General features: G+C 40.7%; 1 protein-coding gene across 2 annotated transcripts in view; it reads right to left on the reverse strand.

Moving 5' to 3' along the window:
- Nucleotides 1-2,727: 2,727 nt before the first annotated feature.
- Nucleotides 2,728-27,781, reverse strand: part of htr4 (5-hydroxytryptamine receptor 4) — a 110,761-nt gene continuing 85,707 nt past the window's right edge. For both annotated transcript variants that reach the window (XM_026357038.1, XM_026357036.1), the window contains exon 7: nt 2,728-6,622. In XM_026357038.1, the coding sequence (XP_026212823.1) occupies nt 6,535-6,622 (88 nt within the window). In that variant the 3' untranslated portion in view covers nt 2,728-6,534. The remainder of the gene's footprint in view (nt 6,623-27,781) is intronic.

The raw sequence follows: 27,781 nt of genomic DNA on the forward strand, positions 1-27,781 counted from the left end.
AATCTTCTTCCATGTATTCTAATGCCAAATAATTTTCCCACTAGCACTATGAGGTTTTTATTGTGTTATTATTTAAGGCACATTATATTTGTTATCACTCTTCAGATCAGATCACATTTTAAACCATAAAATGTAAAACGCTCTAAAGCATATAGATAAGGCTCGGAGGCTGTTTGTACTGTGAAATAAAAAATAACCCCTGGGATGCTGTGGCAGCACATGTCAGATACTGACCTGATTAAGGCCCTGAATTGGTCGCCCCTGACTAATTTCAGCCAGATCAGCTGTTTGGCATGCAGTCGACTGGGGTCGCGACACCTTATTAATCATCTGAACGATTAACGTTCTGGTTTTCAGACATTCAGCAGAGTTTCTGACATGTCAGAATTTTTGTCGGCTGTTTGCAGTTTGAGCTATTTCACAATCTAATTTCCCACATGGCTGCTGTCAAAAGACACATTATAAAGAGCAGTGAGCTTGTTTCATTAGCGGGGAAGTATTTTACATTTTGTGGCTGAAAGTCTTGACTGAGATTGAGCTGTGATGAGAAAATCTAATTTCACAGCAGACAGACAAACATCTTTCAGCCGTCTGCAACACATTTAAACTTTCTTCTAAATTTCTATTCCACTATTCAAAACATGAGCTTCACAGAGCGGTGTCACAATAATTCACTGCCGATGCTGAGATGTATGTAAAACTCCTTGCATCCATCACTCTCATGCTCTTTTTGTCCTTTATCTTTAGGAATTTGTCTTCCTGACTTAATCTTTCTGAGTTGTCAAGTTGTCAATGGTTCCCGCACAAGCTTAGCTTAGTTCAGTGAGGAAACGGAAATCATTGGAGTGAGCGCTTCATCTCCATTGTATCCCTCCTATTCAGTCTAACTGATGAGTGCAGTGATCGAAGTGACAAAGAAAGTCAACACCAGGATTATTAACATCTCTTTAATCTTTAATTAGCCTTTATCGGAACTGTCACATAGCAACAGAAAAAGTCATACACATTTCAGCTCCCTGAAAGAGAAGCCATTTATGTTCTTTAATACATGAAAATACCCATTTTGTTCTGTCAAAATAAATACTGAAGAGTTTTATAAAAGTTGTTTTTTGTCTCCTTTGGACAGTTGTGGGAGTTTTTTTATTATTATTATCTATTTACACATTCATGCTGTTAGCTGCAAATGTAAATGAATCTTTTTTGTAGTGATGGAAGATACAGAACAGGAGTGACATGGAACAAAACGCAGGAAATTGCAGCCATTGTCAAAACCCTGCTTTTTTTAATCATGTTCAATAGATCGTTCTTTACGATTAGGGTCCAAACTAGCCCTGTATCCTGTAAATCCAAGCAAAAGTCTCCCAGTCATACGTTACCAAACTCCTTCCTTCTCTCTGACAGCTACAAATGTAGTTTTCTGCACTTTCTTGCAAAAACCTGCAAAGTAAGACTTAGATAGTGGCTTTATCAGACATTTAATAAGGCAGGTAGAATGTATAAAATATGTCTAAGGGAGGTTTTCATTTTGCAAATGAAAAGGCAAAGAGGCTGTGCTAAGAACTGAGTATCACAAATTACCTTTGAGGTTACATGAAGAATATAATCCAGCATTAGAAAACAAAAAGTCACACCAGCATGTGCAAAGATGAATGAAACCAGAAGCTGAGTGATTATGGTGGATGAGCTCTTCTGCAATCAACAACATGAACAGTTTCCAGAAAGAAAGAGAATGAATTTGACATATATGTTGTGTCACTGGATATTTAGAGGCTTTTAAAGGCTACGGATTCTACTCAAGGTGAAGGAAAAAACGAATGGCTTTTTAATGGAGTTAGATTAAACCTTAATTATCGTCTGTCCTCCTGATTTATTGAGGAGGATGGAAGATAACCCTCACCTATCACCAGGTCAGGTCCCGCTGAAGGAGCTGAGTTCTGCAAGGTTGCACAAAGTTAGTAGAGGACTGTGTGTTAGTGGCTGCGCTGCCTGCTGGCTCTAAACAAACCAGAGGTTTTGGTTTTCCGTTGTGTTCCCAGATGTTGTTTGGCTGCTTTTTATGAGGTCACATTTAAAAGGTGCAAAATGTCTCAGGTAATAACCAGAGTTGTTCAAAGCCACATTTGATGGAGTGACTCAACATTTCCTGTGAATCACATGTTACACTCAACCTGCGTCTTCAGGTTTTTCTTAAAGGTGACTTTCATCAACCTCAAGCAAATATTTCTTAAAGGTGGGACATTCACTGTCCTCACTAATCGCTCTCGTCCTGAGGCTGCACTGAAGCATTATCAGGTGTTTTTTAAGCTGTGAACAGACGTAGAAGTCGACCTCTGTGCCTCCTCTATGATTGTTGAACAGCAGAAAAATGTCAGCTTTAGAAAAACCTCCACTCTGATTCTGAGTCAGTGTCAACAAAGCCTGATGTTCTTTTTAACCGTGAGTATTAAGGACTGAGGTATTTGTCTGCAGTAAAATCTTTTGAGGGCTAAAGATGGTCAGAGAAAATTGCCTGTTTTGTGTCAGGAAACTCTGGAAACACTTTAGTTGACCACAACACTCTGAGTTCACCGTCTCATGGAAACGCCAGGCTCGGATACTGTACCACTGAAAAATGGACGAGTCTGGGGTGAATCCAAATTCATGTGGGTGGATGCTGGAACTGAGTCTTTGTCGTAGTGAAAAGACAAATTCAGATGCTCTTCATCCTCATCCCTTCAGTTTCTCTAAATCTACAATCCCCCCCATACACACACACACACACGCACACAGACAGACACACAGACAGACAGACAGACAGACAGACAGACAGACAGACAGAGCACACAGCCTGACATTAAGCTTCTCCACAGGTGTCATGGAAACTGCAGCCAGTCTATGGTATTAAACAGCAAAGAGAAGTAAAATATAGAAGAATATATATATATAAAAAGCACGACCTTCAACACCACGAAGACCGCCTTCTCTTAAACTAACGTACGAACAACAAGCAGGTGCTTAATTTAAAAGAGAGAATGTGGGTTTAAAGATGTAAAAACATAAATGTAACTGCCAATAAATCCTGTCTGGACTCACAACGTCTCTCTTGAATTGTGCATTATTTAGTTTATGTACAGTTACAGTTTTTGTTCTTCTGTTTCTTCTCATTCTGCAGAACAACGACGGTTCCAGATACCACGACTCCTTCATTATTCTGTTCAGCTAATAATGCCAGGAAAACTAAAAAGAAATGAGTTTTCTTTATTGATCCAACTGGAAAAAGTAAAAATAGATGGATGGTGGTTTTCGGCTCTATCATTAGTTGGAAAATCAAACATTTTCAATCAAGTTAGAATCATTAATTCTAACCACTTACTTTCACTGATTCCTCCATTTGAGACAGAATCAAAAAATAATGAGGAGGGAAAGGCTAATTTACTCTGCAAGTAAAAGAACATTTTGCAATTTTAGTGAAACAAAATGTAATTTAACCAACTCAAGTCACAATGAAATGAGCAGTGACTCATTCTGTAGTTTCCTTTGTTTCTGTGTAAGGAACAGTTTAACAGGCGTCTTTACTTTTTCAACACATACTGTAAAGAATTCATCCATGCATTCATTATCTTAACGAGCCAGTTGGTTTATCGGAGGATAAAAAATATTCCGATTTATCTACAACAAAAACTATGGCGTAAAAGTGCTTGTGCTTTAGTTATGGACGAGGTCACAGAAATCCAAAATACTGAAGCAGCAACAAAAAATGTTCACATCAGACATTTCCCTTAATGCTGCACACAAAGCTGAAGTCACCAGGTCCTTAAATTGTGCAAAACTCCCCACAGAGGTGCAGCAGTAATTCAACAATAAGAGAGTAAACCTCTGTGATGGACGTTGATCTGTGTGCATTTTCACAAGTTTTAATGAGTCGAGTAGCGACTGAACTGAGCCAACAAGAATATGTCTGTCAGGCTTCTTCAGGGGCTGAGGACGAACCACAGTCTGGACGTGATGTGAGTTCATGTGAATTATTTTCTGTGACTGTTCTCTTCTTCTGCCTCAGACCTTTTAGAGTGTGGCTGTGAAAGTGTCTGTACTCTGAGTTCAGGTAGACATCACTCCTGTCACTATCCCTCCTCGAGCATCTGATGCTTTTTGGAACACACTGTAGTGAACTGAGAACTTCAAATCATCGTTTCCATCCATTCTTCAATCATAATCTACACAGTCCAAGCTGCCCTCTGCAGGGTTAGAGTCATATGTTGATCATTGAGAAGAAAAACTACAAGTTTCTTGCACAAGGACACTGAAACATATATATATTGAAAAACCAAGTATTCACATTTAGGTCCAAAACTCTGGTTAAATACATCAAAGTGCTACATTCATGATTGATTTCTCCTCAAATGAATATTGTTTTTCTATTTGTGCAAAGTACAAATTCCCCAAACAACAACACAAATAGAAACTGAAGTGAAGTCTTCAGACTGAGCCTGTTCTTCTGTTCTTCTCTCTGTGATGAAGTATAATCTGGAGGAACGGGACAGCTGCTGTCATTCTTCAGGATATTTTCTCTACACTGCGATCGATGGGTTTATCTCTGTGAGGATTTGTATTTCGCCTTCCCGCCCACTGTTTCCAATCTTTTGGCTTTTCTCTGAGCCAGTGAATCAGCACTAATAAATTATTTGAGATGGTTCTATGTAACATTTACACTTCTGTTTCTGTGTCTGCTTTGACTTTGGAACACTTGTTTACTCGTCTTCTAAACTGTGGTTCCCACAGAAAAAACATTTAAGCTGTTAATAACATTCCAGTAATCAGCATAAAAGTAATAATGCAGTAATCTTAAAGAACAGGACTGAAGGGTTTTTCATTTGCATGGTTGGAAAGAATTGTCAAATTCAGAACTGTTGCATTTTGAACCTAAAGCCTGACGTTGATGTTCACATCCAGCAGACACAACACAACACACCTGTCCACCTGGTGAATGTACAGTTAATTTATATTTTTTTTCACTGGCTACTAAAGAATAGCATCTTATGAACAGTGACAACACTGATTGTGCAAACTGTGCTGCAAAATCAGGACAATTAACTAAAAAAAAAGTCTTGCAGCATTAGTAGTGAGTCATTTTATCCATTGCCAATATAAAACTATTGACTAGGAAAAGAGCAATGATTCTATTATAAACCTCCCTCTTCTTCCCACTATACAACGTTTTCTATTTAACTTGACATTATCCTGCATCAAACCTTTTTTTCTTCAGTGCTGCAGAGAGAAATAAAAACAAAATGAAACTACAAATAAAAAACTACAAAATGTCCTCAACTAACTATTTCAACTGAAAAGAGCTAAACACAGTTCATGGAAGCAGCAGAGCCGTAAGAACACAGTAACCATGAGTAAAAAGTTTGATATGATTCACCCTCACTGTTTTCATACTGGACTCCCGAAGTGGCAGCAGCGTTAATTAACCATTTGCGGCGTGTTACAGAGTTTTATGCTGTAAGTCAGAAGTACTGGAAGAAAGAGAATTTGCAGGAGATGGACAGGAAATGTGCTTTAAGCAGCATAAAAGGGATGATGTATTGACATGGAGGGGGTAGAAACACAGAACGAGATAACACACACACACACACGTATATAGACACACAGACAGTACAGACGTGCTCTTTGCAAAACCATCGCTCATTATCACACAAACGACCATAAACACACACACACGCCCCAACGTCATCTCAGCAGCAGCTTCTGCTTCTTATTGCAGGAAAAACAAAATGATTCAGAGACGTGTGAAATGATGAGCACAGAGCGTGTGGCCACTAGAAGTGAGTTATTACACACCGTTATAATGCACTTCAACAGTTTCTAGGGTTCAACACAACCTTGCAGCCTCATTTTCCTTTGGGCTTAATGAAGACTTAGCAAAGCAGGGGACATCCTTCTGAAATAGTTCAGATGATGTGCTGGAAAACAACAAGAGCCTCATTTAATAATTAGAAATATACCCACTGTGTGTATATCACATAGCTTTGGCAACATAATTCACTTCCATGATTCTCCAACACAGTCTCTTATTTATCACTTCATATGCTGTGAAAACCTCCTTCAGCTCCACTGAAGCCAGTTCTCCACAAGACAACCTGGACTTTACAGAGAGCGACCAGTGGGCCTGCTGATAGGATCACAGTCACATTCTAGCTCTGGTTCAGTGCATATGTGCAAGCGCCGTCTATGTGGCCCTGCAGAATGGAGAACTAGCATGACAGAACTGCCATTACAGAGGCAGAAAGCTTGCTTTATTCTGTTTCCTGCCACCTCAAGAGACCACGGGTCAAGTTTTAGCCAAACTATAACCAGATGCACCCCTGGCAATGTCACACTCCTCGCCTGTGTCCCTAAAGCGCTCTGGTTTCGTTGGAGCTCTGTCAGATTCACAGCATCTGTGTTGGATTTCAGCTCCAGTTGTGTGAAGGCTGCAGAGTGTTTCTATTGGCTCCTGGGGTGATGGTGGGAGAGCCGAGGTGGCCGGAGACATGACTGCGGAGTCATTGCTGGTCACAAACAGGACTCATGGGACTCTATGTCGGTGTGCAGAGATGTCTTCTCCTGCTCTGTGTGGTTCCCGTTGTGAAGGACAGAATACCTGAGGAAAAAACACACGGGACTCAGATACAAGACGAAAAAATGCACAGCACGAGTTATCAGCTTCACCCACAGACAGGTACATGTAGACCTGCTGAAAATACTCTAATACTGTGTATCATGGTTCATGTGGGTCATCATCTTAATGTTTTACCTACTGACCCTTTAAAATCAGACATTGTTCATACGAAGTGCAGATATTTACATTATATGTATTTTGGTAACTGACATTTTATAACGGATCAAATCTTAGTTTATAGTCAAAAATGGAAAAGTAACTTAGAAAGTAATAAGTTTCTACCCAGAAAGTATTTCTGTTAGTTGTAATCTTATCAGTCTGAAGGATCTTCAATGACCATCAACCGTCTTCCTATTCCAGTCGAATCCATGAAGATGATTATGATTACAATGTTCCCTCTAAACAGTTTAGACTTGACAGGCCTTTGTAAAGGGATAATAAACTTCATTAGAGCCTTATTACATTCTGCTGGTGGAGAATGAGTCATTTCTCAGGCCTGATCCCTGTTTACTGGAAAGATGGTCACGTAGGATACGGGACGATGATCTGGAGAGATCAAAAATACAAACTGAGTAGAAACGCACACGTTCCTCAAACCAGCCCCGTCTTAAATTCAAATCTGGCTGCATGGTGGATTTCTGTTTTCGTTTTATAGTCGTTGTGTGGTTTAGACAATCTAATCTGTTCTGTATATATATATATATATATATATATATATATATATATATATATATATATATATATATATATAATCCAAGCAGTAGGAGCTCTGATCACTGCAGGTAGCTTAGTCCACGAAGTGGTCGTGACCATCAACTGAGAGTTTATTAGGACTCTCACATCCTCCACTGTGCCCTCTCTCCCTGCATCACTGCAGCTGTGAGTAAGATAAGAAGCTTAGAAACTGGATAAACAGATGGATTTTAAATTTGGAAAAATGATGTGATACCAGGGGACGACAGAAAGAAATGGTGTGTTACATGACCTGATAAGGAGGAAGACAAATTAATGTCAAAGTGTTGAACTCATTTCTAAGATAAACAATTCACAGTTAAACTGGGAGTCTCCGAAGTTACTGAGGTTCAATTTAGAGATAAGCTGGAAGCTGGTTGACAGAATTCTCACAGTTATTAAACCAAATAAAACATTAAAAACCTCCACAGGAGTGAAAAAGCAAAAACAAAACAGACTCGCATCCGTTCATTTTCTATGTTGAACTAGTTCGTTTAACTCACTTTGCATTAAAGCGTCTGACTAAACTGACTAAATGTAAGTAGACGACAAACTTTCTGCAGTGACGACCACCTCAGCTCTCTGCTTCGTTATGCTAATATTCAATCATAAAACTGTAATGTGAGACCAAAGATTAACGTGACACACGGGCTAATGCTAATGTAACATGTAACTTCCACCAGCTCAGACAAACAGAGCAGCGCTGACAGATTTAACACAACAACAACTGCTGACACAGCTGTTTTCACATCTGGTGAACTCTGCAGCAGCGACAGGTCTTTGTTGTGCGGTCTATAGGCTTTACTGCATATGAATGATAACAATGATGGTCTGTGGTACATATGCAAGTCTGCACGTGCGTTCGTGTGTGCGTCTAATGCTTGTGCACATTTTGTGTGGACATATTTGTGTATGTGTGCACCACAAAGGCTTCACCGCAGGCTACAACCATTAAGAGCTGTTTACACAAACACCCTGACCAGACACATCCTGCTGCCAAACTGGCCGTGAAATTCACCTTCCAGACGGCCTCAAACATTCAGGGCTTTTCAAAAGGAAGCGGGCAGCAGATTCTTGCCAGAGCGGAACCCAAAATTGCTGCCATATTGTGTCATGAAGCCGTCTGTGCGGTGCTCTCGGTAACTGGAGGCCTGCTCGGTGGCTATTGACAGCTTTCATTCAGTGATCGTGGACAGTAAGTCACGGTGAAGTACGAGTGAATTAAACTTCAGTTTAAGTCAGACTCACTGTCTCATTTTTAGCTTACTAAAGCATTTTTTCGGTCACGCTCAAGTGCTTCATGCTTCACAACACTGAAACGAGTCCAAATGATGCTATAAACGATGCCACCATCTGTGAGGCCATGTGACAGAGCATCGAATGGAGCTGGTAGGATAGACGGCCTGGCATAAGGAGCACTATTAAATATGGAAACAAATCAAGGAGCATCAACAGCTTTTGTAGAGTAATCGGCTTATTGTCGTGTTTGTTTCCAGATAACAGTGAAAGATTAGATGTGTATTTATGGCTCCAGACAATTCTTCAGTATAAAACAATGCAGGTTCATCATCACGTGTTAGTGATGATATCGTGATGATGATGATTCATGGGGTCTTGGACAATAGATGCTTATTTGTGACACAGTCGTCACGTTAACTTAATGCTTAAGACATATTTTTATGTTTATCTGTCGTCGGTTTGAAGCAACAAATATCAGCGGTCAGTTTTTAATATACTATTATAATCAGATTTGAATTTAAAGTCTTGAATGAAATGTCAATATTAAAAAAAAGCTGCTCTAAACTTGAAGTAGAACATATGAAAAACCATCAGTATGTGCATTATGCTTTGTGTAGATTCATATAAGTGACAGGAAAGTTAAAGAAAGGCTGTAGTTTATATATAGATGTCATTTCTGTCTATAATAATTCAGACATGACAGAGGAAATGATGTAACTGTGTGGTACAAAAAGATCCAAAGTCTCGCATATGAAAGCTTCAGTAAAGGAAATAAACAGCGATGTTTGACAGAGTCACTGTAAGCCATGTTCATACACAGAAATCTGCAAACTGTTAGCGTCTTCATTCATTTTCTTTCATTTTTATATTTGGATCAAATGAGATCTTGGAGCAGGACATGTGGCCGTATCCATCCTGTGTTTATTTGTGGTTTTGTTTGTACACAGCTGAGCCAACAGACCAACTGGCAGGTCGGGATGCGGGATGGAGATTTGTTTAATGAGGCCAGAGGAGAAAGAAGCAGAGAAAGCCCGGATTACAAGCAGACTAAACATTTCTCCATATTTTGGGAAGCGATGTGTCGAACATTCGTCTTAATGAGGTGCCCTTTAGTAACATTTGAATGTGCTGATGTTTGTGTGGAGGAGAGAACAGCGAACAATGAAAAATGTACCTGACAACCCAGAATCTAGCTGGAAGAGTATCTAATACAGCTCGACGTCCTCGTGCTCTTTGTCTTATTTCTAACTTCAGAGCTGTTCACTGACAAACACTTAAAAACAACATCTCATTAAAACAAGTTTAAATGTTGCTCGTCTAACATCATGACCTGACATGTAAGAGAAAAACAAATGGACTGAAAGAAGAAGCCTGTTCTCCTCCTCTGTGTTATTCTGCTGGAAACTAACTGGTGATATAATAAAGTGACTCATGTTCAGTGGATGTATTTTAGTCTTAAACTTTCTCTACAGTGATTTTACAGAACTCCTACTAAGCTGCATTAACCTGAGAATTAACCTGTGGAAATGAACACTGCTGTGATACAGTGACGTGTTTGTCTTCTCTTTGTTTGGCGAGTGTATGAAGCAGATTTACACCGAGGTGGAACAAAATAAGATCCTAAAGGTTAATGCAAAGGTTAATACAGTGATATGTTCACTGTTAACACAGAACGAAGGGAGATTAAGTTCACACCATCTTTTCTCTTAAAGGTTAAAGTGATGTAATTTCACTTTGAAGGTGTGAAAGAAAACTGCTTTGTTTTTTACTCCATCACAAACTGTTTTTGTTGATACAAAGGATTTTAAAAAACTTACAGATCATTTCTCAAACTCATAGGATTTTTTTTGAAGTACAGATATGAAGCTGGTCCAGTGGTTAAATATAGAGGGTCCGAAACATGCGCCTGCTGGATCAGAAGCAACCAGACACCTCTTTATCTAAGACAAACCACATGCTTTTGGTCTAGGCCTATTCTTAGTGTCTTAAGCTGTGGTTCTACATTTCTAATGAACGTGGATCTTAATGCTACAACGCTAATTTAAACAAAAGCATTCCAAAACTGAAGCAGTTTGTAGTTTGATGTCAGAGAATGTGTCTCCTGTCCACAGAACTCTGACCTCAACCTCATCCCAAAAGGTCTGGGATGAACTGAAATGCCAATCAGAGCCAGACGACACCACCTAACATCTCTCGATATGTGCAGCCTGGCTCCAAACGGTAACACCTTCTCTTGGAGGTTTGTTATTGAAGCAGGTTTAGCCACGGACATTGTGTTTTTTTCCCGTTTAAAACAAGTAATACAACAAAATCACAGTAAGGTCACTGCAGAAATCTGTGTTTGAGAGGAGAAAATGATTTTCCTGCCTCAAACATCACTAACAGCCCGGCTGCCTGGGGTTTATGATGCTATTTGTACTGATTAACATGTCTCACAAACTGCACACCGTGTCATTTGTGTGGTTTGTAAGATCAAGTAATTAGACACTGACTAGAATTAGTGTCTCCTTCAATATAATAATTGTCTAATTGTGCTAGAAGATGGCATACAGTGCACGATACGGAAAACATTTCCACTGCCGAGCTAGTGATTAGAAACTGTACAAATGTTTGCAGGAATTCAAATGAGCCATCTTTGCACCAAATAATTTCTATTTGCATGAATCATGGGAAGAATGTATATATTCAGTGACTAGGTCGTCGCTTCCATTCAGTTTCTCCAGCCCTCTCTCTCCTGATGATCTCTTCAGGTCTCTTGACCACTTCCTCTAATCACCTACTCGGCCTCTCTCTCTACCCGAGTCTGAAGTACAGTAACTGATCACCACAACCAGGAAACCTTTTTGCTCCTTTTATTTTTCTTCCTTGTTGTGACAGCGATCTGTTTCTTTCCAAGTTACCACCTACCAAGACAACAAGCAGCCAGTTTCAGCCGCACACCACTCAAGGCAAAAACACCCAAGCAGAAAACAAGAGCTCACAACCCACTGAGATGCTGGTGAACAGTGAGGAGGGAGGGAGAAAGAGGGGAATTGAGGTCAGGACAGGAGGGTTGTGGAACAGAAAAGGAAGTATGATAAAGAAGAGATGAATACAATTGACAAGAATTTGAATAGTAAAGAGATTACACAGCATCGCAGTAAGTAGAATGAAAGGAAGACAGACGTTCATGGAAAAATTATTCAAAGCTACTCCCACGAGGAAAGTTTGTTGGAGCTCAGCACCAATAAAAACCATCACAGTTTGGCAAGAGCAGCTTGACTTTCTGAGAGTTTCCAACATACATAAAACCATCGATGTTTGCACCACTTTGACCTTCAGGGAAAATAGTTTCAACCAGAAGATCCAAAATGTGCACAGGTGAGCAAGAGCATCACGACTCTCCACTGTGTCATCACCTCAATTACAGTAACACTGAGGAATGTTTCCTGTTGTGGGAGGGCTGGGAGGAGGAAAGGAGAGGAGACAGGAAATCATTGAATACAAAGACACAGGAAGATCAAACGTTTATGATCCTTTGACCTGCTAGAAAAGCCAGGAGGTGCATTTACAGCACTGTAAAATAAACTATTAAAGTAAGATAGCAGTGACTTAATGAGTACAAACTGCACAAGGGCAAAATGTTTCCTTAATAAAAAGTAAATCCTAGATCAAACATTATGATATAATAAAGTTTACAGTGCTACAGCACATCATTCACATCCTACTGAAGGAATACCAGAGGTGGTCTTCCATGAGATTCAATCTTACCAGCTAGTTTTCTTTCTCTGCAGCTGCATGAGGCTGGTTTGAAGACATGTCAAAAAACATTAGAGAGAGCAAAGAGGTCAAAGAAACCCAATCTCCACCAGGCAAACAGTGAAGTGAAGTGAAATGCAGAAGGAATGCGGCTGCACCGATCCGTGTTGTTTCCACAGAGATGGAGCACCGTGAACATTTCATAGATTGTCAGAGAGATGGAGGTCGGAGGATAACAAGAAACTGGTGTGAGGGGGGGGATAAGAAGCAACTGAAACAGGTTTGTGAGCAGTAAACAGCAGCATGAATGAATGTTTCTTATCCTAGTAATTTCAAACAGAACGACAGGAGCTGTTGTTGTAATGGATTACTGACAACTGGCTGTTTATGTTAATGAACTAAATATTGACGTGATGGTAACGGAGATACTGTTCATTTCTACTTTCTTCTAGTTGAATTTCAATGTTGAGTGCATGAGCTGTACCGTTAAACAGCTCTTGACTTTTAGATGTTGCCATTCCAACGTCGTTCATTTGTAAGTCGTCCAACATCTCGTACCAACACTAGTTACCCTTTGGCATCACTCTTTAGGTTACAGACAGTTGGATCCAGGGTTAGGTTAAAACTACATACAGTGATGTGATGAAACACTGGATTCAAACTGCAGTCTACTGTTGGAAAGTTGTTTCATGTTGACCCATCAATCCATCCACCCTGGGCTACATTTAAAGTCAGTGTGAAATGTCAAAGGACGAAGCGTCAGTATTTTCTGCCCTCGGAATGAGAAAGAGCCGGGAGATTTAAAGGTGGCTGCTGACGCATACAGATTCAAAAAGCTGGAAGAACGACAGCTGCTGTCTACTGTGATGAGACACGACCCGCAGTGAGCTCCACAGTTTCAAAAAGCAACTTACACTGAAGAGGAAAGTTGAAAATTAAGCAAACATCATCAGAAGCGGCACGAGCCGCATCCAGGTGAGGACAACCTGCCAACAGGAAGGATCTTCCAATTTCTCTTACATCCGTCTTTAATGAGCTGACGGGACGCAAAAGAACTCAGAATGATGTGTGCAAACAACTCTCAACCATTGTTTGTGTGTCTGATACATCAGAAAACAACTGTCCAGTCAGAGCTGTAAAGTATGTTAATCCCTGATCACAGAAACCCCAGAACTACCAGAGGCCAGATACAGTCGATCTGCACTCTTTGTATATGTCCCAGTATGTATGTACCCGTGTATCACATAGACAGCTTTGTTAACACTCTTTGTACACCGTATATAATCTATAAGTACCTCATCAACTAACTGAGTATGACTTGTTTTGTCCAGCATTGCAGAGAGGACATCTCCTTTGAGCTCTACATCACAACTCCAGCTGCTCTGCTGATCAGCATATAAAACATCACAATCTTTCCCGTCTTCTCTATCAACTTCCCTCGTTAGCATCTAATGACGCCAGCTCTCCTGGCAAGCCGTGCGGGATTAGATGGCACAGCTCGCTTTGCAAACAAAAACTTCCTTCCCTTTTCTGTCACAGCGATACCATCTGCAATTTGAAGCTTAGTTTCAGAGAGGAGATCGGGGAGGGAGGAAGTCGATCATAATGGTGGCGGGGCTTCACGAGGTTCAAACCAGGGCACTGCATCACCCAGCAAATGTTTCAAAATGGACGCTTTGACTCAACCTGTTATTTCTTGTTGTTTCCCCTTCCTTTTCTTAGTCCCTGATAAGAGATTTAAAGCTGTGTGGGCTCAATCTGACTTGAGTCCTCAACTGAGCATCTGAGTGTAGCAAATGTGATGGACCTGGGTTATCGCACAGAGAAAACAGCTTAATCGGAAATGGACCTTTTACTGATAATGGCAACGCTGCACAAACTGATGATTGCCACAAGAAAAGACGCCGTTATATACCGAGGCTTGTGGAATTCCATTCTTTTCTCTAGTGCACCTGCAGCATAAACCTTCCTCTCTGACTGACCTCCTTCCTACTCAGCCTCCCGCTCTCTATTTTCTCTACATCAGCCCTTTAAAAGAATCCTGATCTTTCTTTTGAGTGACATACAGTCTAAGGCAGCAGGATTAGATCTAGTCCAGTTCTGCAAAGACAGCAGCTGTGATCAACTTTGTATTTACAGTATTACAGTATTAACAGTGGATTCAAATAATGACATGGTAATGGTATTTGACGTTTGTCTGGAGCTGCTGTTGGTTGATGGATTGACACTGCAACCCAAGTTAGACTCACTCCTCACATGGCACCAGTGTTGGTGCACAACTGTAGAGATACATGTATAAGATACATGAGATTACAGTTTTGGTAGAAGTGGTAAATCTAACTCTTTCACTTATTATTTCATTGAGCATGTATTGTAGTATTCAGTATGAGCAGTATTCAAATGTGCTTTTAACCACTTTTGCATCAGGGACTTTGGAGCAGGGTCGGTCCAGGGCTCGATGCTGCATCCAGCGCTTCTCTTCTTACACTGCTAATGTGTTCTTTCTAGACCAGGTTAACTGTGTGGACCTCCTGTAGTAACTAGGACAGTGAAGCTACTTTAAATTGTCATTGGACTATTTTTGCATGCGTTCCCATCAGTGGGTCAGGAAACGTACAGAACCATCTTTTCTTACTGAGAGTGAACTTTCAGGTCACTGTAGCTGTGGATCTGAAAACACTGAACCACCTCCTGCTCTGTTTGTCTCAGAACATTAATTCAGGCTTTAGCCTGGACACCACTGACCACTGAGGCATGAGGGTGAAGTGCGCAAGCAGGCTTGTGGGGAAACCAACAAAACATACATGAAATAGTGCATGTGTGTGTGCATACTTTACAACATGTGGGTAGCATCAACGCTGAGTACATAAGAGAGCAGGACTCCTCAACAAGGTGCTACACTAAAAAGGTAGAATATCACAAGCTTCAAAGTAAATGGGCTCTGGTTTATGTGTGTATCAGTGGTTTTCAGTGGATAAAAGGTTTGATTATTTCTGGATGACTGACGTCTGTAACGCATCATTCCTCAACTAAGTGGTTACATGACTGGAATGAGAAGAAATCAGTGTGTGTGTGTGTGTGTGTGTGTGTGTGTGTGTGTGTGTGTGTTTGAATGTTTTTGCAAATACAGTACAAATGCAAATAATTTAGATGTGTTACCTAAATATAATGAATCAACATAAAATAACCATTATACATTTTTACTCCACGTTCAACTGAACTGTAATTCAGTTAGATGTCTGTGCTCATTAAAACACACAACTATATTTGCCTTGACTGTATTTACATTATATAAACAGCTAAATGAGCGTCAATAAAACACGAAGTTCAGAGTTAATGACTGTGAAAATTAGCAAAACACCAAGTTAAGAACTTAGTTGTATCCCAAACATTAACACAGTTCACTGCTAACACATCTCAACATTTTCTCCCTAAAAGGAAAAGTACTTGTTTGGAGTGAAATCTTTTTATGTTCACATCACTGCATCATGTTCATTATTTCATGTTGGTTTGCTTGTCTGGGGGAATGAGATCCTCCTATGCTGATAAAAGAGGCTTTTCTGTCTTCATCTACTGGGCGAACGTTCACATTGACGCCCGATTCAGCTACACGCCTACAAGAAAACTGCCCAGAAGATTGTACAGACTGCAAACAGCAGGCCGGAGGCACCAGCTTGACTCTGATTCTATGAAGCTGTATGAGAAGCTAAGAGGGTCAAGTTGGAAGCAAAGAGCAGCCAAGAGCACTGCTGCAGTCACTTCAGCTGTTTGTGTTTGTCATTTACTGCACACGTCTTGACTCTGTGACCGATGATGCACTTTAAATTTGAAGCCATTATTCATTCATTATATATTTCCTTCATGTTCCAACATTAAATCTTTAAATGATACACATCTATTAGTAACACAGTATTTTGATAACTGTATAAATCATAACAGTGTCAGGTCACTGGTCATCACTGTGAGAAATGACAGTAAAGTGCTGTGTTAAGCCAAATTTGACGTACGGATATAATGACGGACTGATGACAAAGCTTTAACATGAAGATACAACGAGGAGTGTGCATCCATGTTCTGTGTGGGAAGAGAAGAGCTGATGCCGTGTGTGAACCAATTGTAGCTGCTATTTGTCTGGAAAGAGTTCACGTCCTCTCTTCTGTAATATAAGCTTTTATAGTGACTAAAACTAGGAGCATCTGTCTAACCCACACAGGCGTGTGCTGCTACTGTCCCTGCTGTCTGAATGCAACTAGCAGCAGCTTAGTGGAGGGGTTTAAACTGAACCCAGACCTGCTGACCTGCTGATGGAGCAGCCTGAGGGTGCTGATGGTCAGTCGGTCCATCTGTTCCAACAGGACATGCGATGAACTACGAGCCAGACTGTCATTAGTAAAATGGACGTGTAGATTAAGGGCGTAAAGGATAATAAAAAACAGTAATCTATGAATATCATCTATAAAATTGTGTGCAAAGAACTAGGTTGCTAAAAATATGCTTTCACTCGTTTTATTGCAGGTTACTGACTTTGATATACTGCAGTAACCACAGGTATTGAGAGAGGGTAAAATGGAGCCTGAGATTGACAGAGGAATTGGTGTTGTTTCAGTAAATAACTGTGCTGAAGAGGGAGCTAAACCTGAAGGTAACACTCAATTTGCAAGTCCAACCATCAACTATAGTCATCAGCTTCGGCCAAGATTAGCTTCCTTTGCAGGGAGACCAGGCTCAGCCTCAGGCTCAGAGTAGAACCTCTGCTCTACTTTGTGTCCAAGGAGCCAGTTGAGATGGTTCAGGCATCGTGTTTTATGGGCATGTCCAACCTGGGGGGGGACCTCAGGGTAGACCGAGGACACATCATATATCTTATCTAGTTTGGGAACGCCTCAGGCACAACTGGAAGAAATTGCTGGTGAGGGGATGTGTAGATTAGTAGAAGCTGCTGCTACAACGACCCAACTCCAAATACGCAACAAAACCACGTTGAAGGATGGACTGTGGACAAAGGTGGAAATATTTTAAATGTATCCTACAACAAATACTTTCTGTAGCAGCTACATAACGTGCAGCTTGTCTGATAAGCATCAAAATGTATCTTGCAGTAGTTTGACCAAACAATCTAATCTTGAGTTCCATGTTCTAGGATTGTATGCGGCTTGTTATTGAGCCACACGGTGTAATCAGCAGATGGAGTTCCCTCAGTTGTCATGGAGATGATCACCAAATACACGGAGACAAGTGGCTGCATCTCCGTGACAACTGAGCAAATTCCAATTGTAGAGGAAGACGGCGTGATGTTGATTATCTGTTGATCTGGCACTGTATCGCCAAACAATGTCTCTCGTGTGCATGTGTATTATATGTGCCCACACTGTAAAAACATGTTTCAGGTTCAGATTAAGCTAAAAATAACTCGGTGAGCACAAAATACTTGTAGAATACATTCTAGGTGCAGCAGTGGATGATGTGAACACACAAAGGACCATCACACTACAGAGAACGGTTAGGGAAAGGTTGTGGTTCTCTTTTAAACTAGACCACCTTTCCCTAAATCACACATAAACATAACCATAAAACCTTTATAACACTGGAACCTCTTTCACAGATCTTCACTGTGAGCTCCTCCACGCTCCCCACAGACTAACCCTAACCCAATCCATTTGAATCTTCATAATACGTTTCTTACTACTGAATATTTATTAAGTCATTTCATTTCCTGACAAGAGACCTCTTGCAAACTTGAAGGCAGATACTTTTTGTGCCATTTAGTAATGAGGACCTTTAGAACCACTGACAAATACCTCCACAGTCCAAATCTTCATGCATCTCTGCGTGAGATGCTGTGGCAGTAAAGAAAGGGGGTGGGGGCTGGAACATTTTCTTGCCAAGCTGAGCTTCCTACCTGGAAGGGTGGAAAATTATGCCTATGCAGAGACGAGGGGAAATACCATCATATTTATAAGATGCGTGGAAAGAAGAAAATAAACAGACCACCATCAACAGACAAGGGGTAATCATGAATGAAACCTCGGAGAGGCCGAATGTGAGTGTGCATATTTGTGCTTGAGACAAACAGATTCTCGTTCTATTTTTTTCCATCTCACATCATGATTTGAGGTGAAGCTGTTTTATTTCCAAGCAGAGTGGTGCCACTTACGTTAGCTGCAGCGTTACCCATAGCAACACCCAATCTTGGTACCAACATATAAAAGCAAAAATTATTTCTAACTTTAAATTTGTTGCAGTTGAACTTTCAAACGTGAAACTATTGACGCTGTTGCTGTGGTTGATGTAAACAGAGAAACCAGTCAGAGTCTTTGTGATTTCCACTCCCAAAATAATATCTCAGTAATGTGAGGTGTTGCAAAGCAGTTACTTAAGATGTCAGAGTGTAGGTGTTCACAGTGACACATCAGCTTATTAATTACTGTGTGATGAGCAAAGTAGCCGACAGAAGACAAAGCTTAAAATGTGCAGAAGTTCAGAATCTCTGTGAAACTTTGAGCAGCTCACAGAATCGGAAAAAGTCAAAGTGTGTGTAGTCAGAGCTCTGCTCTATCGTCAGACTCACAAAGATCTGTAAACATAATGGAATTTGAGACTGTTTAAACCAGTAAAATGAGCTAACATTGGATGGGCACGCACAAAGAAAACAAACCAGACCAAATGTCTGCTTTAAAATGTCATCATTTTCTCCAGGCTTATGTTACCTTGACAAGTTGTTTGACTACACAGAATAAAACCCCTTTACTGTCATCCTCCTGATCCCTCTGGGAAAGATGCATTAATTTCTGCCAGAAGTTCTGTGTATGCTAATGCTTAAAGTAAATGAATACAGGAGTAAATTTAAAACATTAAAAGTGAAGACAAATCTACTACAGAGCAAACTACAAATGCAGAAGATGATGATATCTGATGCCATTTTAAAAGGGAACACGCAATTTCCCCAAAAGTTATTACTGAGACGTTCAGTAAAGTTTATTTCTTATACTTGATTTAGGAACTTACAGGAAATTTTATATTATAAAGAACATGCAGGTCAATGATAAATTAACAAAGAGATTCAGTTGAACATGACGCGCTAACCTATGTGCTGCACTCCTCTATGACTTAGAAGACATGAGTGGTGTCAATATAACTCTAACTAATTTACATAGATTATTACAGCAGTGGAAAAAACAGATCCACGTTTGGCCACTAGTTTGACAGATAAGGCTGCTACACATGTGTAAGTAGCAGATGTGAACCATGTATGTATTGTTTATGCTGAGTGTGTGAGTGCAGATGTGAGCCAAATGCATCTATATTGTTTATGGTAATTGCCACTTTCATCTTGATCAAGTTGACAGAGTTGTGTGTGTGATACAGAGAGAGACAGACTGAGGAACAAACACAAAAGAGAGACAGAGATGGTGAAGTTAGAGAGGCAGCGGCCCACACAGCAAGTCAATTCAATTAGGAAGAGAAAATCCTTCCTGACCAGTTTAATGTGGTTACTGATTGAGGACACATTTGTTCCTTGTGTACTGCTGCCACCAGTTCTCCTGCAGCCTGTGTAACCACACAGTTACCAAAGGACGTGGCACCAAGCTGAGGTACGTTTGAACTTTTTGCCATGTTGGAAAGTGTTGGAGGGCCGTGCTCTGTCAGTCTCAGTCAAACCAGAGCTGCACAGAGAGGCAGACTGTCCCTTTAATTAACTTGGCTCATACACTGTGTCAGGGTGTTAACGGCAGTCAACAGTGGGTGGTACGACCCAGTGGTGTCATAATAATGCATCATTTTTTAGGATTTGAATGTGACCATTAGGTTTATTTATGAATCCATTTAAGAGAACAGACACTTACTCGCTGCCAAGTAGCTCCGGCTGTTCACAACCTCCTATCACACACATTACTGACCTACAGCAACTGGGAAGGTAGTCTCAAATTCTGAATGTGGCTTTTAGCAAAGAGGTTTTTACAGTTAGTTGAATTAAATATAGTACAACAGGAGTATTACAGTTATTAGTAAGAGCTTTGCAGTTGTTGAACAGGCTGTACATACAGTAGATAATAACACTACTACGAAGTTTCGGTATGCTGTTTAAGGACACCTCATCATGTGCAGGAAGAACTGGGAATTGAACCACTAACGCTGGGGTTTATGGACACATGCCTCACCAACAGCTGAACGCCACAACACAATTCTAACAAATTCACTTATTGGAAAAGTGGTAAAATCCTGAATTTCTACACAGACAGTAAAGCTTCACAATGGCCTCTTCCACCGATGCTCGTTTAGTTTTCTCATACAACGTTATTGCCAAGTGAAATGGTTCCAATAACAGTATCAATAATTCTTCATACTGATCCTACAGCATAGCTATTAAAGCCCCTGTATATCTTTTGCCAGTATTCATCAATTGCAATAAAAGCCAGCATGTGTGGCCGCTGACAATGAAAAACAAGCCACAATCGTTTTGTTTAGCTGTAAAATGCCTCTTCTGAACAGCTGCTCCAACACGTCAACCAAACAGTTAAATAAACCCGTACATGCAAGAAAGCAAACAAAGAGTGGGCAAAGGTGACACACTGCAAGACAAGACCTGCAGAGAGCAGGTCGAGTTCACACACAGAGGAATAAACTGATGTCAAATACAGTTTAAACTCAACCATGCACAGAAAGTCACTGCTTCATTTCTTTCACAGGAAATTAGTTCTTTTATATAAAACTACAACACAACCTATAAGTTTTATTACCTGTCTGACATTGTGCTTGAAAAATAAAAGATGAAGTAAAGACTAATTTGGCAATAACAATGTCTACATGTGTTTTCTCAGCAGGATTTACAGGTGACCCAGTACCTGAAGGTTTGAGGCATCCAAAGCTCGATAAGATCAGTGTCACACACTCAGCAGACACAGTCTCCACAGTTCAGACAGAAAAACCACAGTCTTCATTTCAGTTTCCTTTGTCATAAGAGAGTTCCTGCTGACACTGACACCTATTTACTGAAAAAACAATAAAAAACAGACGAGAAAAATCAGGAAGAGTTCCTCTCAGCAGTGACGGTTCTGGTTTCAGGTCGATGGTTATTTGAGTGCATACAGCAGTACCATTTAAAGAGCTATGACAACTTCTGCACTTATAGCTCTGAAAATGGCGCTGCAATCTGCAACAAAGTGAGGAGTTCCAGTGTCTCAGCTGGTGTACGCATGGAAACGTACAGTATATTGTGTTTTACGTCCACACCTTCACTAATCATTACTGCACAGATTTATATGTTGGAGACAGACAGTGAGCGCAGTTCAGCACAGGTCGCTTGGTACCATGAGGGGGACTCTCAAATCCAATTCTGCACAATAAAAAATGAAAATAGGAAAGAAAAACAGCAGCAGAGCAGCAGGTACGTCGACATTTACAACAATAGTTCTGCACGTCAGCAGAAAGTCTGCAGGAACACAGAGTCATCCCACCGAGGTAATGCCAACATGCATTAGCATTAATATGCATGAATAAGTGCAGTTTGTGAAAATCACCCCCAGCTTTTAATTTTAACATGTGGTAATTCTAAAATCTGGTTTCATGTTTAGTTCATCTATTCAAGAACCAGTTTCCCTGGTCCTCCTGATCAGTGTCTATGTTTTGCTATGATTTCCTTTTTTAATCTTCGTGGTTCATATTTAGCTGGAACATTTTTTATATCCTGCTCACAGACACGTCAGCAGGCGTCAGTCTGGACTCACCAAGTGGAGCTGAGGGAACGTTTCTGCTGGACTTCAGGTCTAAATAAAGAACATCTATGGTTAAAGTGATGGGTTTAAAAGCTTTTCATTTGCACATCACAGCAGCTACAGTGATTTCTGACCATGGTATATTTCCAGTCGATTATTCTGTGGGAGCTTTTAGCTACAGAGAAATTCCTGATGTGAATCCTGTAGGAATCCAACACAAACTCTTTCATTACCAAACAAATGTCTGTGTGAAGACGTGAGATAATTTGGAAACAGCATATTCTTCACAAAAGTTTTTAATTGGCTGATGCTCTCAATCAAAGCGATTTGCACGTGATGTTGAATATGAAAACAGCATGTGTGTGTCTGCTGATTGTGTGTGTGTGTGTCTACCAAGGGATCTGGCAGACTAATAACCCCTCTGGGAAACTAACAGTGTTGAGGACCAATGTAATTACATCTGAGTAGCCTGCCAGCAGCAACAAGTGGAGCAGAGAGCAGCAGAGAGACACAAAGGGCGATGGAGGAAAATAAAAAGATATTCTGTCCACCTGGCACCCTCCCCGAGATCTGCTCCTCTTTGCTTTCATCGATCCTCTTCCATCATCTAAACAAGCCACTGTCAAAGTGACCTCTACAGTATGAGTTGTCTAATGTGACTCTGATATCATCAACAACATTTTTCATCACATCACATGTCTGTACCCAGAATCACATGGCAAGTCATGGTCCGAGTTTTAAAAATCGAATGTTTTCTGTCTCTTTATTATTTAATTCTTTGTTTTCTTTCACTTTTTAATGCCGTCGACTCGTCTCGTTCCATGTATCATTAAATACCATTAGAATCTTAAACGAACACCGCACGCTCAGCGATTTGTTAACCACTGGCTTCACGTGGTGCTTGCAGCTTCTGCAATGTAGGAAATCTTTTTTTTTAAATGATTTAAATAATTTGCTGAGAACGAGTGAGTACACTAAATAAAAAACATGTAAATGTAACAGCACCAGACAACACCACATCTGAGATAAATGCAATCAATTTAAAACAGAATCTGTGTTTCACGCCCATTAATTCATGGGAATTGTTTTTACCATTTTCTGGGAAACGTTAGTAAAGAAGATTAGAAGTGGGAGCTCGGCTTTGAATTCTGCAGCTTTTCCCCCCGAGGCAATACATGGGGATGCCAGTACTTGTTTTCTTCAACATTTATCATGCACTTCTCCAATATATTATGTAAAATGCTAAACTTTACTTATCCTTGCCTGCCTTTGTCTTCAGTGGTGTAAACTACTGGAGCTGATAATTTGAAGTTTTCAGTGTTTAATCAAGTACATTGTTTTCTGTCTATGGACATGAACTGAATACACACAATCATACAGTTATTATTCTATAGATACTTTTACTAGTAAAGCCTGTTTAAAGTTCGGTCCAATCACTTCGGACTTTTGCATTTTCACATACAGCTTCTCTGGGTAAATTCATGGCTGCACTACATCTTTGAAAACACATCCTTTAATTTGTCACCTGTCTGTGCAGCATTTCATTTCCTTCCTCGTGGTGATGTTGTGCTGTACAACCAGAGAACAGAAAAGTCAAACTATTAAAGATGTAGCAAAGAAAAACTCCTTTGCAGATGGAGCTGCACACATAAGTTGCTGATGTTAGTTTGACTAACAGCCTCACAGCATCATGCCCACACACAACTTTCTCTGAGGCCATACAAACACTGACTCCAGCTGCTGATGTGAGCATACTGCTGCACTCTTGTTTTCTGGGAGATTGTCTTTTATTTTTTGACAATACCTAGCTAGCGCACCAGAAAACCACCTGGGATGTGAATGCAATCAGGAAATGTTGTGAGTCATTTTGTCTGCACTTTCAACAAAGGCAGTCGTCGTCTCAGTGATTATTCAGATTCGAAGAGGTACGCAACTGTTTCCTTGTGCAAGCTGAAATGGCATTATACAGGTTCGCAGTGGCTTTCACATTATTAACTCTGTGCCTCCTTGGACAGTTGGCACAGTGCACACAAACAATATTACACAATCAAACTGCCGCGTTCTTCTGTTTGGAGTTTCCATGTGTTTACTGCATATTGGAAATGCTGCCATTATACTGCTCCGTGTGTCTGAGGACTTGATCTCTGCTGACAGAATTCAGTAAAACTAATATGCAGTGTGGAAAAAAACTCTCAGGTGTTGCAAGTATTGATATTATATTATATTATAAGAATACCAGAGACAGCATTTTGTGGTTTGCGTTTTCCAACTGATCACACACATACACTTCAGTAAATCACTGTGTTGTCGGCAGACAGAACCCGTCTGAGCTGTCATTTGTACCTTCTTATTCCTTATCTTCTACTGTCTGTAAGATGTCATCCTTCTCACAATGTAACTATGAAGAGAGCTGTTCAGAAATATGAGGTGAAAAATGATTTACCTTCAGAGCACTCAACATTATTTATGGAACAGGACAGTCTTTGAAAGCTGCTCTTAGACTTGCTGTTGCAAAGTTGCAGTTGCTGAAGAGGCTAAATTGTTAAATAAAATCAATTCCTGAAAGTTCCTGGGTTTGATGATAATACCTAATGAGACTTAATGATAGTCCTCTTTCAGATTTCTGTGTGTTAAGCTCTGAGCAGAGAAAGGGATCAGACCAACAGGCAGAGACGATTAGCAGCCAGGTCACACACATACACAAAGCGACATGATTAGAACAGAGAAGAAGATAAAGGAAAACTGAGAAGAATCAAAACAGGGCAGAGTATGAGGCACTGCAAGATGAAAAGAAGAGAGAACAAAAGAGAAATGAAAGGAGAGGAACGAGAAAAAGGCAACGAGGAAGAAGAGGGACAAGAAAATGGAAGGAGAGAGAGAAGAGGTGGTAACAGATACGTGCACACACAGAGCTAAAGAAGATGGAGTGCTCTGATCAGCCTGCTTTTCATTTTAGATACTACACGGCCACACGCACAGACACCAACACCAACCTTTACACTTATCTTTAACTAAAACTAATTCTCACTTTAACCTTAAATCCAGCTGAATCCAAAAACAGCTGCTAGGAGATGGAGTTTTCCTACATGAACCTCTGCTCTTTCAAACTCAAACACACGTTATTTACTGATAAGGCTGAATATGGTGTTAGTCCCCTAATGTAATAAATAATAGTACAGTAAACAGAGCAGGACTTTTCTCCTGTGGTTGAAAAACTAATTACATGTTCAAGTTTGAAAACACCGCTTGAATCATCTCGACTCAGAATGTGGAGGTGTCACTTTTTCTATATTTATGCAAATCAAATATTTCTTGATAGGCACCTTTGCAGCTTAGCTCAGTGGGTGTGATTGTGTGAAGGTGTGCACAAGGCAGCAGACTCACTTGATAGAGCCTTGAGGTGCCCTAGATATACAGCAGCTAGACAGGCACTGGCCTGGTGTTGCAGAACCAGAGCAGCAGCTTGGAGGCAGAGGAGCAGCCGCTGGAGAAACAGGAGGAGGAATAAAAAAGGGAAGGGAGATAAGGAGGAAGAAGGGAGAAACAAATGCAATGATAAGAGAAAGGAAGGAGAAAAAATACATATGTAAAGAAAAGGAGAAATGAAACGGAAATGTGGAGCCGGTGAACGGGAGAAAGAAATAATGGAAAATACAGTAAAGACAAAAAAGACAAATAAGACCAGAGCAGAACAGGAGAGAGCAGGGGAAACGGAGAGGATAGAGACATTCAAAGAACGAGGAGTGTGATGAAGTGATGGAGGAAGAAAAGGTAAAAGAGAGAAACAAAGGTGGAGGTCATAAAACAGGAAGGAAGCAAGAGGGAGGAAGGAAGAGAGGGAGGGAGAGAGAAGGGAAAAGCAAGGTTAGTTTACAACTAGACGACCCATCAGACAGCAGGCAAGACAAGAAGAAGTGTGTGTGTGTGTGTGTGTGTGTGTGAGCTGAGGGTGTCAACATTCATCAAGATAAACAGTATGAACAGACTGTACGTCTGTACAACTAGTACGTCGTACATACAACTGTACTGTACGTCTGTGACTGTACCACTGTGTCTGTACAATGTTGAATGTACACTTACGCTGTACGTCTGTACACTGTTCTGTACAACTGTACGTTGTCAGGGTATGTCACGACTGTACGTCTGTACATCACTTAGTATCAACAGTCTGTACAACTGTACGTCTGTACAACTGTATGAATGTACGTCTGTACAACTGTACGTCTGTACAACTGTATGAATGTACGTCTGTACAACTGTACGTCTGTACAACTGTACGTCTGTACAACTGTATGAATGTACGTCTGTACAACTGTACGTCTGTACAACTGTATGAATGTACGTCTGTACAACTGTACGTCTGTACGTCTGTACAACTGTACGTTTGTACAACTGTACGTCTCTACGACTGTACGTCTGTACATCTGTACAACTGTACGTTTGTACAACTGTACGTCTCTACGACTGTACGTCTGTACATCTGTACAACTGTACGTCTGTACGTTTGTACAACTGTACGTCTCTATGACTGTACGTCTGTACAACTGTACGTCTCTACGACTGTACGTCTGTACGTCTGTACAACTCAACTGTACGTTTGTACAACTGTACGTTTGTACAACTGTACGTCTCTACGACTGTACGTCTGTACATCTGTACGTCTGTACAACTGTACGTTTGTACGACTGTACGTCTCTACGACTGTACGTCTGTACATCTGTACAACTGTACGTTTGTACGACTGTACGTCTCTACGACTGTACGTCTGTACATCTGTACAACTGTACGTTTGTACGACTGTACGTCTCTACGACTGTACGTCTGTACATCTGTACAACTGTACGTCTGTACATCTGTACGTCTGTACGTTTGTACGTCTCTACGTCTGTACGTCCGTACATCTGTATGTCTGTACGACTGTACGTCTGTACGTTTGTATGTCTGTACGACTGTACGTCTGTACATCTGTATGTCTGTACGACTGTACGTCTGTACGTTTGTACGTCTCTACGACTGTACAACTGTACGTCTGTACATCTGTACGACTGTATGTCTGTACGTCTGTACATCTGTACGTCTGTACCTCCTTCGTCACTTGAGCAGCTGTGTTCTGTAAATTCAATGGTTTTAAGCCTAAGTTGGACTCAGGTTCTTCTTCCACATCTGTTTCGGTCTTGGACTTGAGATACATTTTTCAAATTCTTTTTCTCTGCTATAAAATATTTGGAGGCCGATAGCGAGCACGTGTGAAGCGTTAGCTGCAGTTTGTTGTTTGTTGCGAGCTTGTGGTTGAAAGCAGCTGACAGAGCGATAGCGCCATTTAACCCAATTGCCTGAAAACAACGCTTCCTGTTAGGATTTTCTCTGTTTGATGTTGTTTATATCTGCAGGACAATAAAGTCCAGAGCCCCCTTCCACACACACACACACACACACACACACACACACACACACACACACACACACACACACACACACACACACACACACACACACACACACACACACACACAGCTGTAGACATCCACACAAATAAAGTCACTGGGATGAAAAAGCGACTAAATACATGCATCTCCTTCTCTTCCTCGCAGACAAACACGCCAGTTATCTTACTCTGTTTTTATCTTGTGCAGTACACACACACATGCCGACACACTCTCCCAAGTGGTGACAGTGTGTGTGGTATTGCTTCAGGTCTGTTACAGTGGAACCAAACAAA

Source organism: Anabas testudineus, chromosome 10, assembly GCF_900324465.2.
Source record: "Anabas testudineus chromosome 10, fAnaTes1.2, whole genome shotgun sequence".
Taxonomy (NCBI): domain Eukaryota; kingdom Metazoa; phylum Chordata; class Actinopteri; order Anabantiformes; family Anabantidae; genus Anabas; species Anabas testudineus.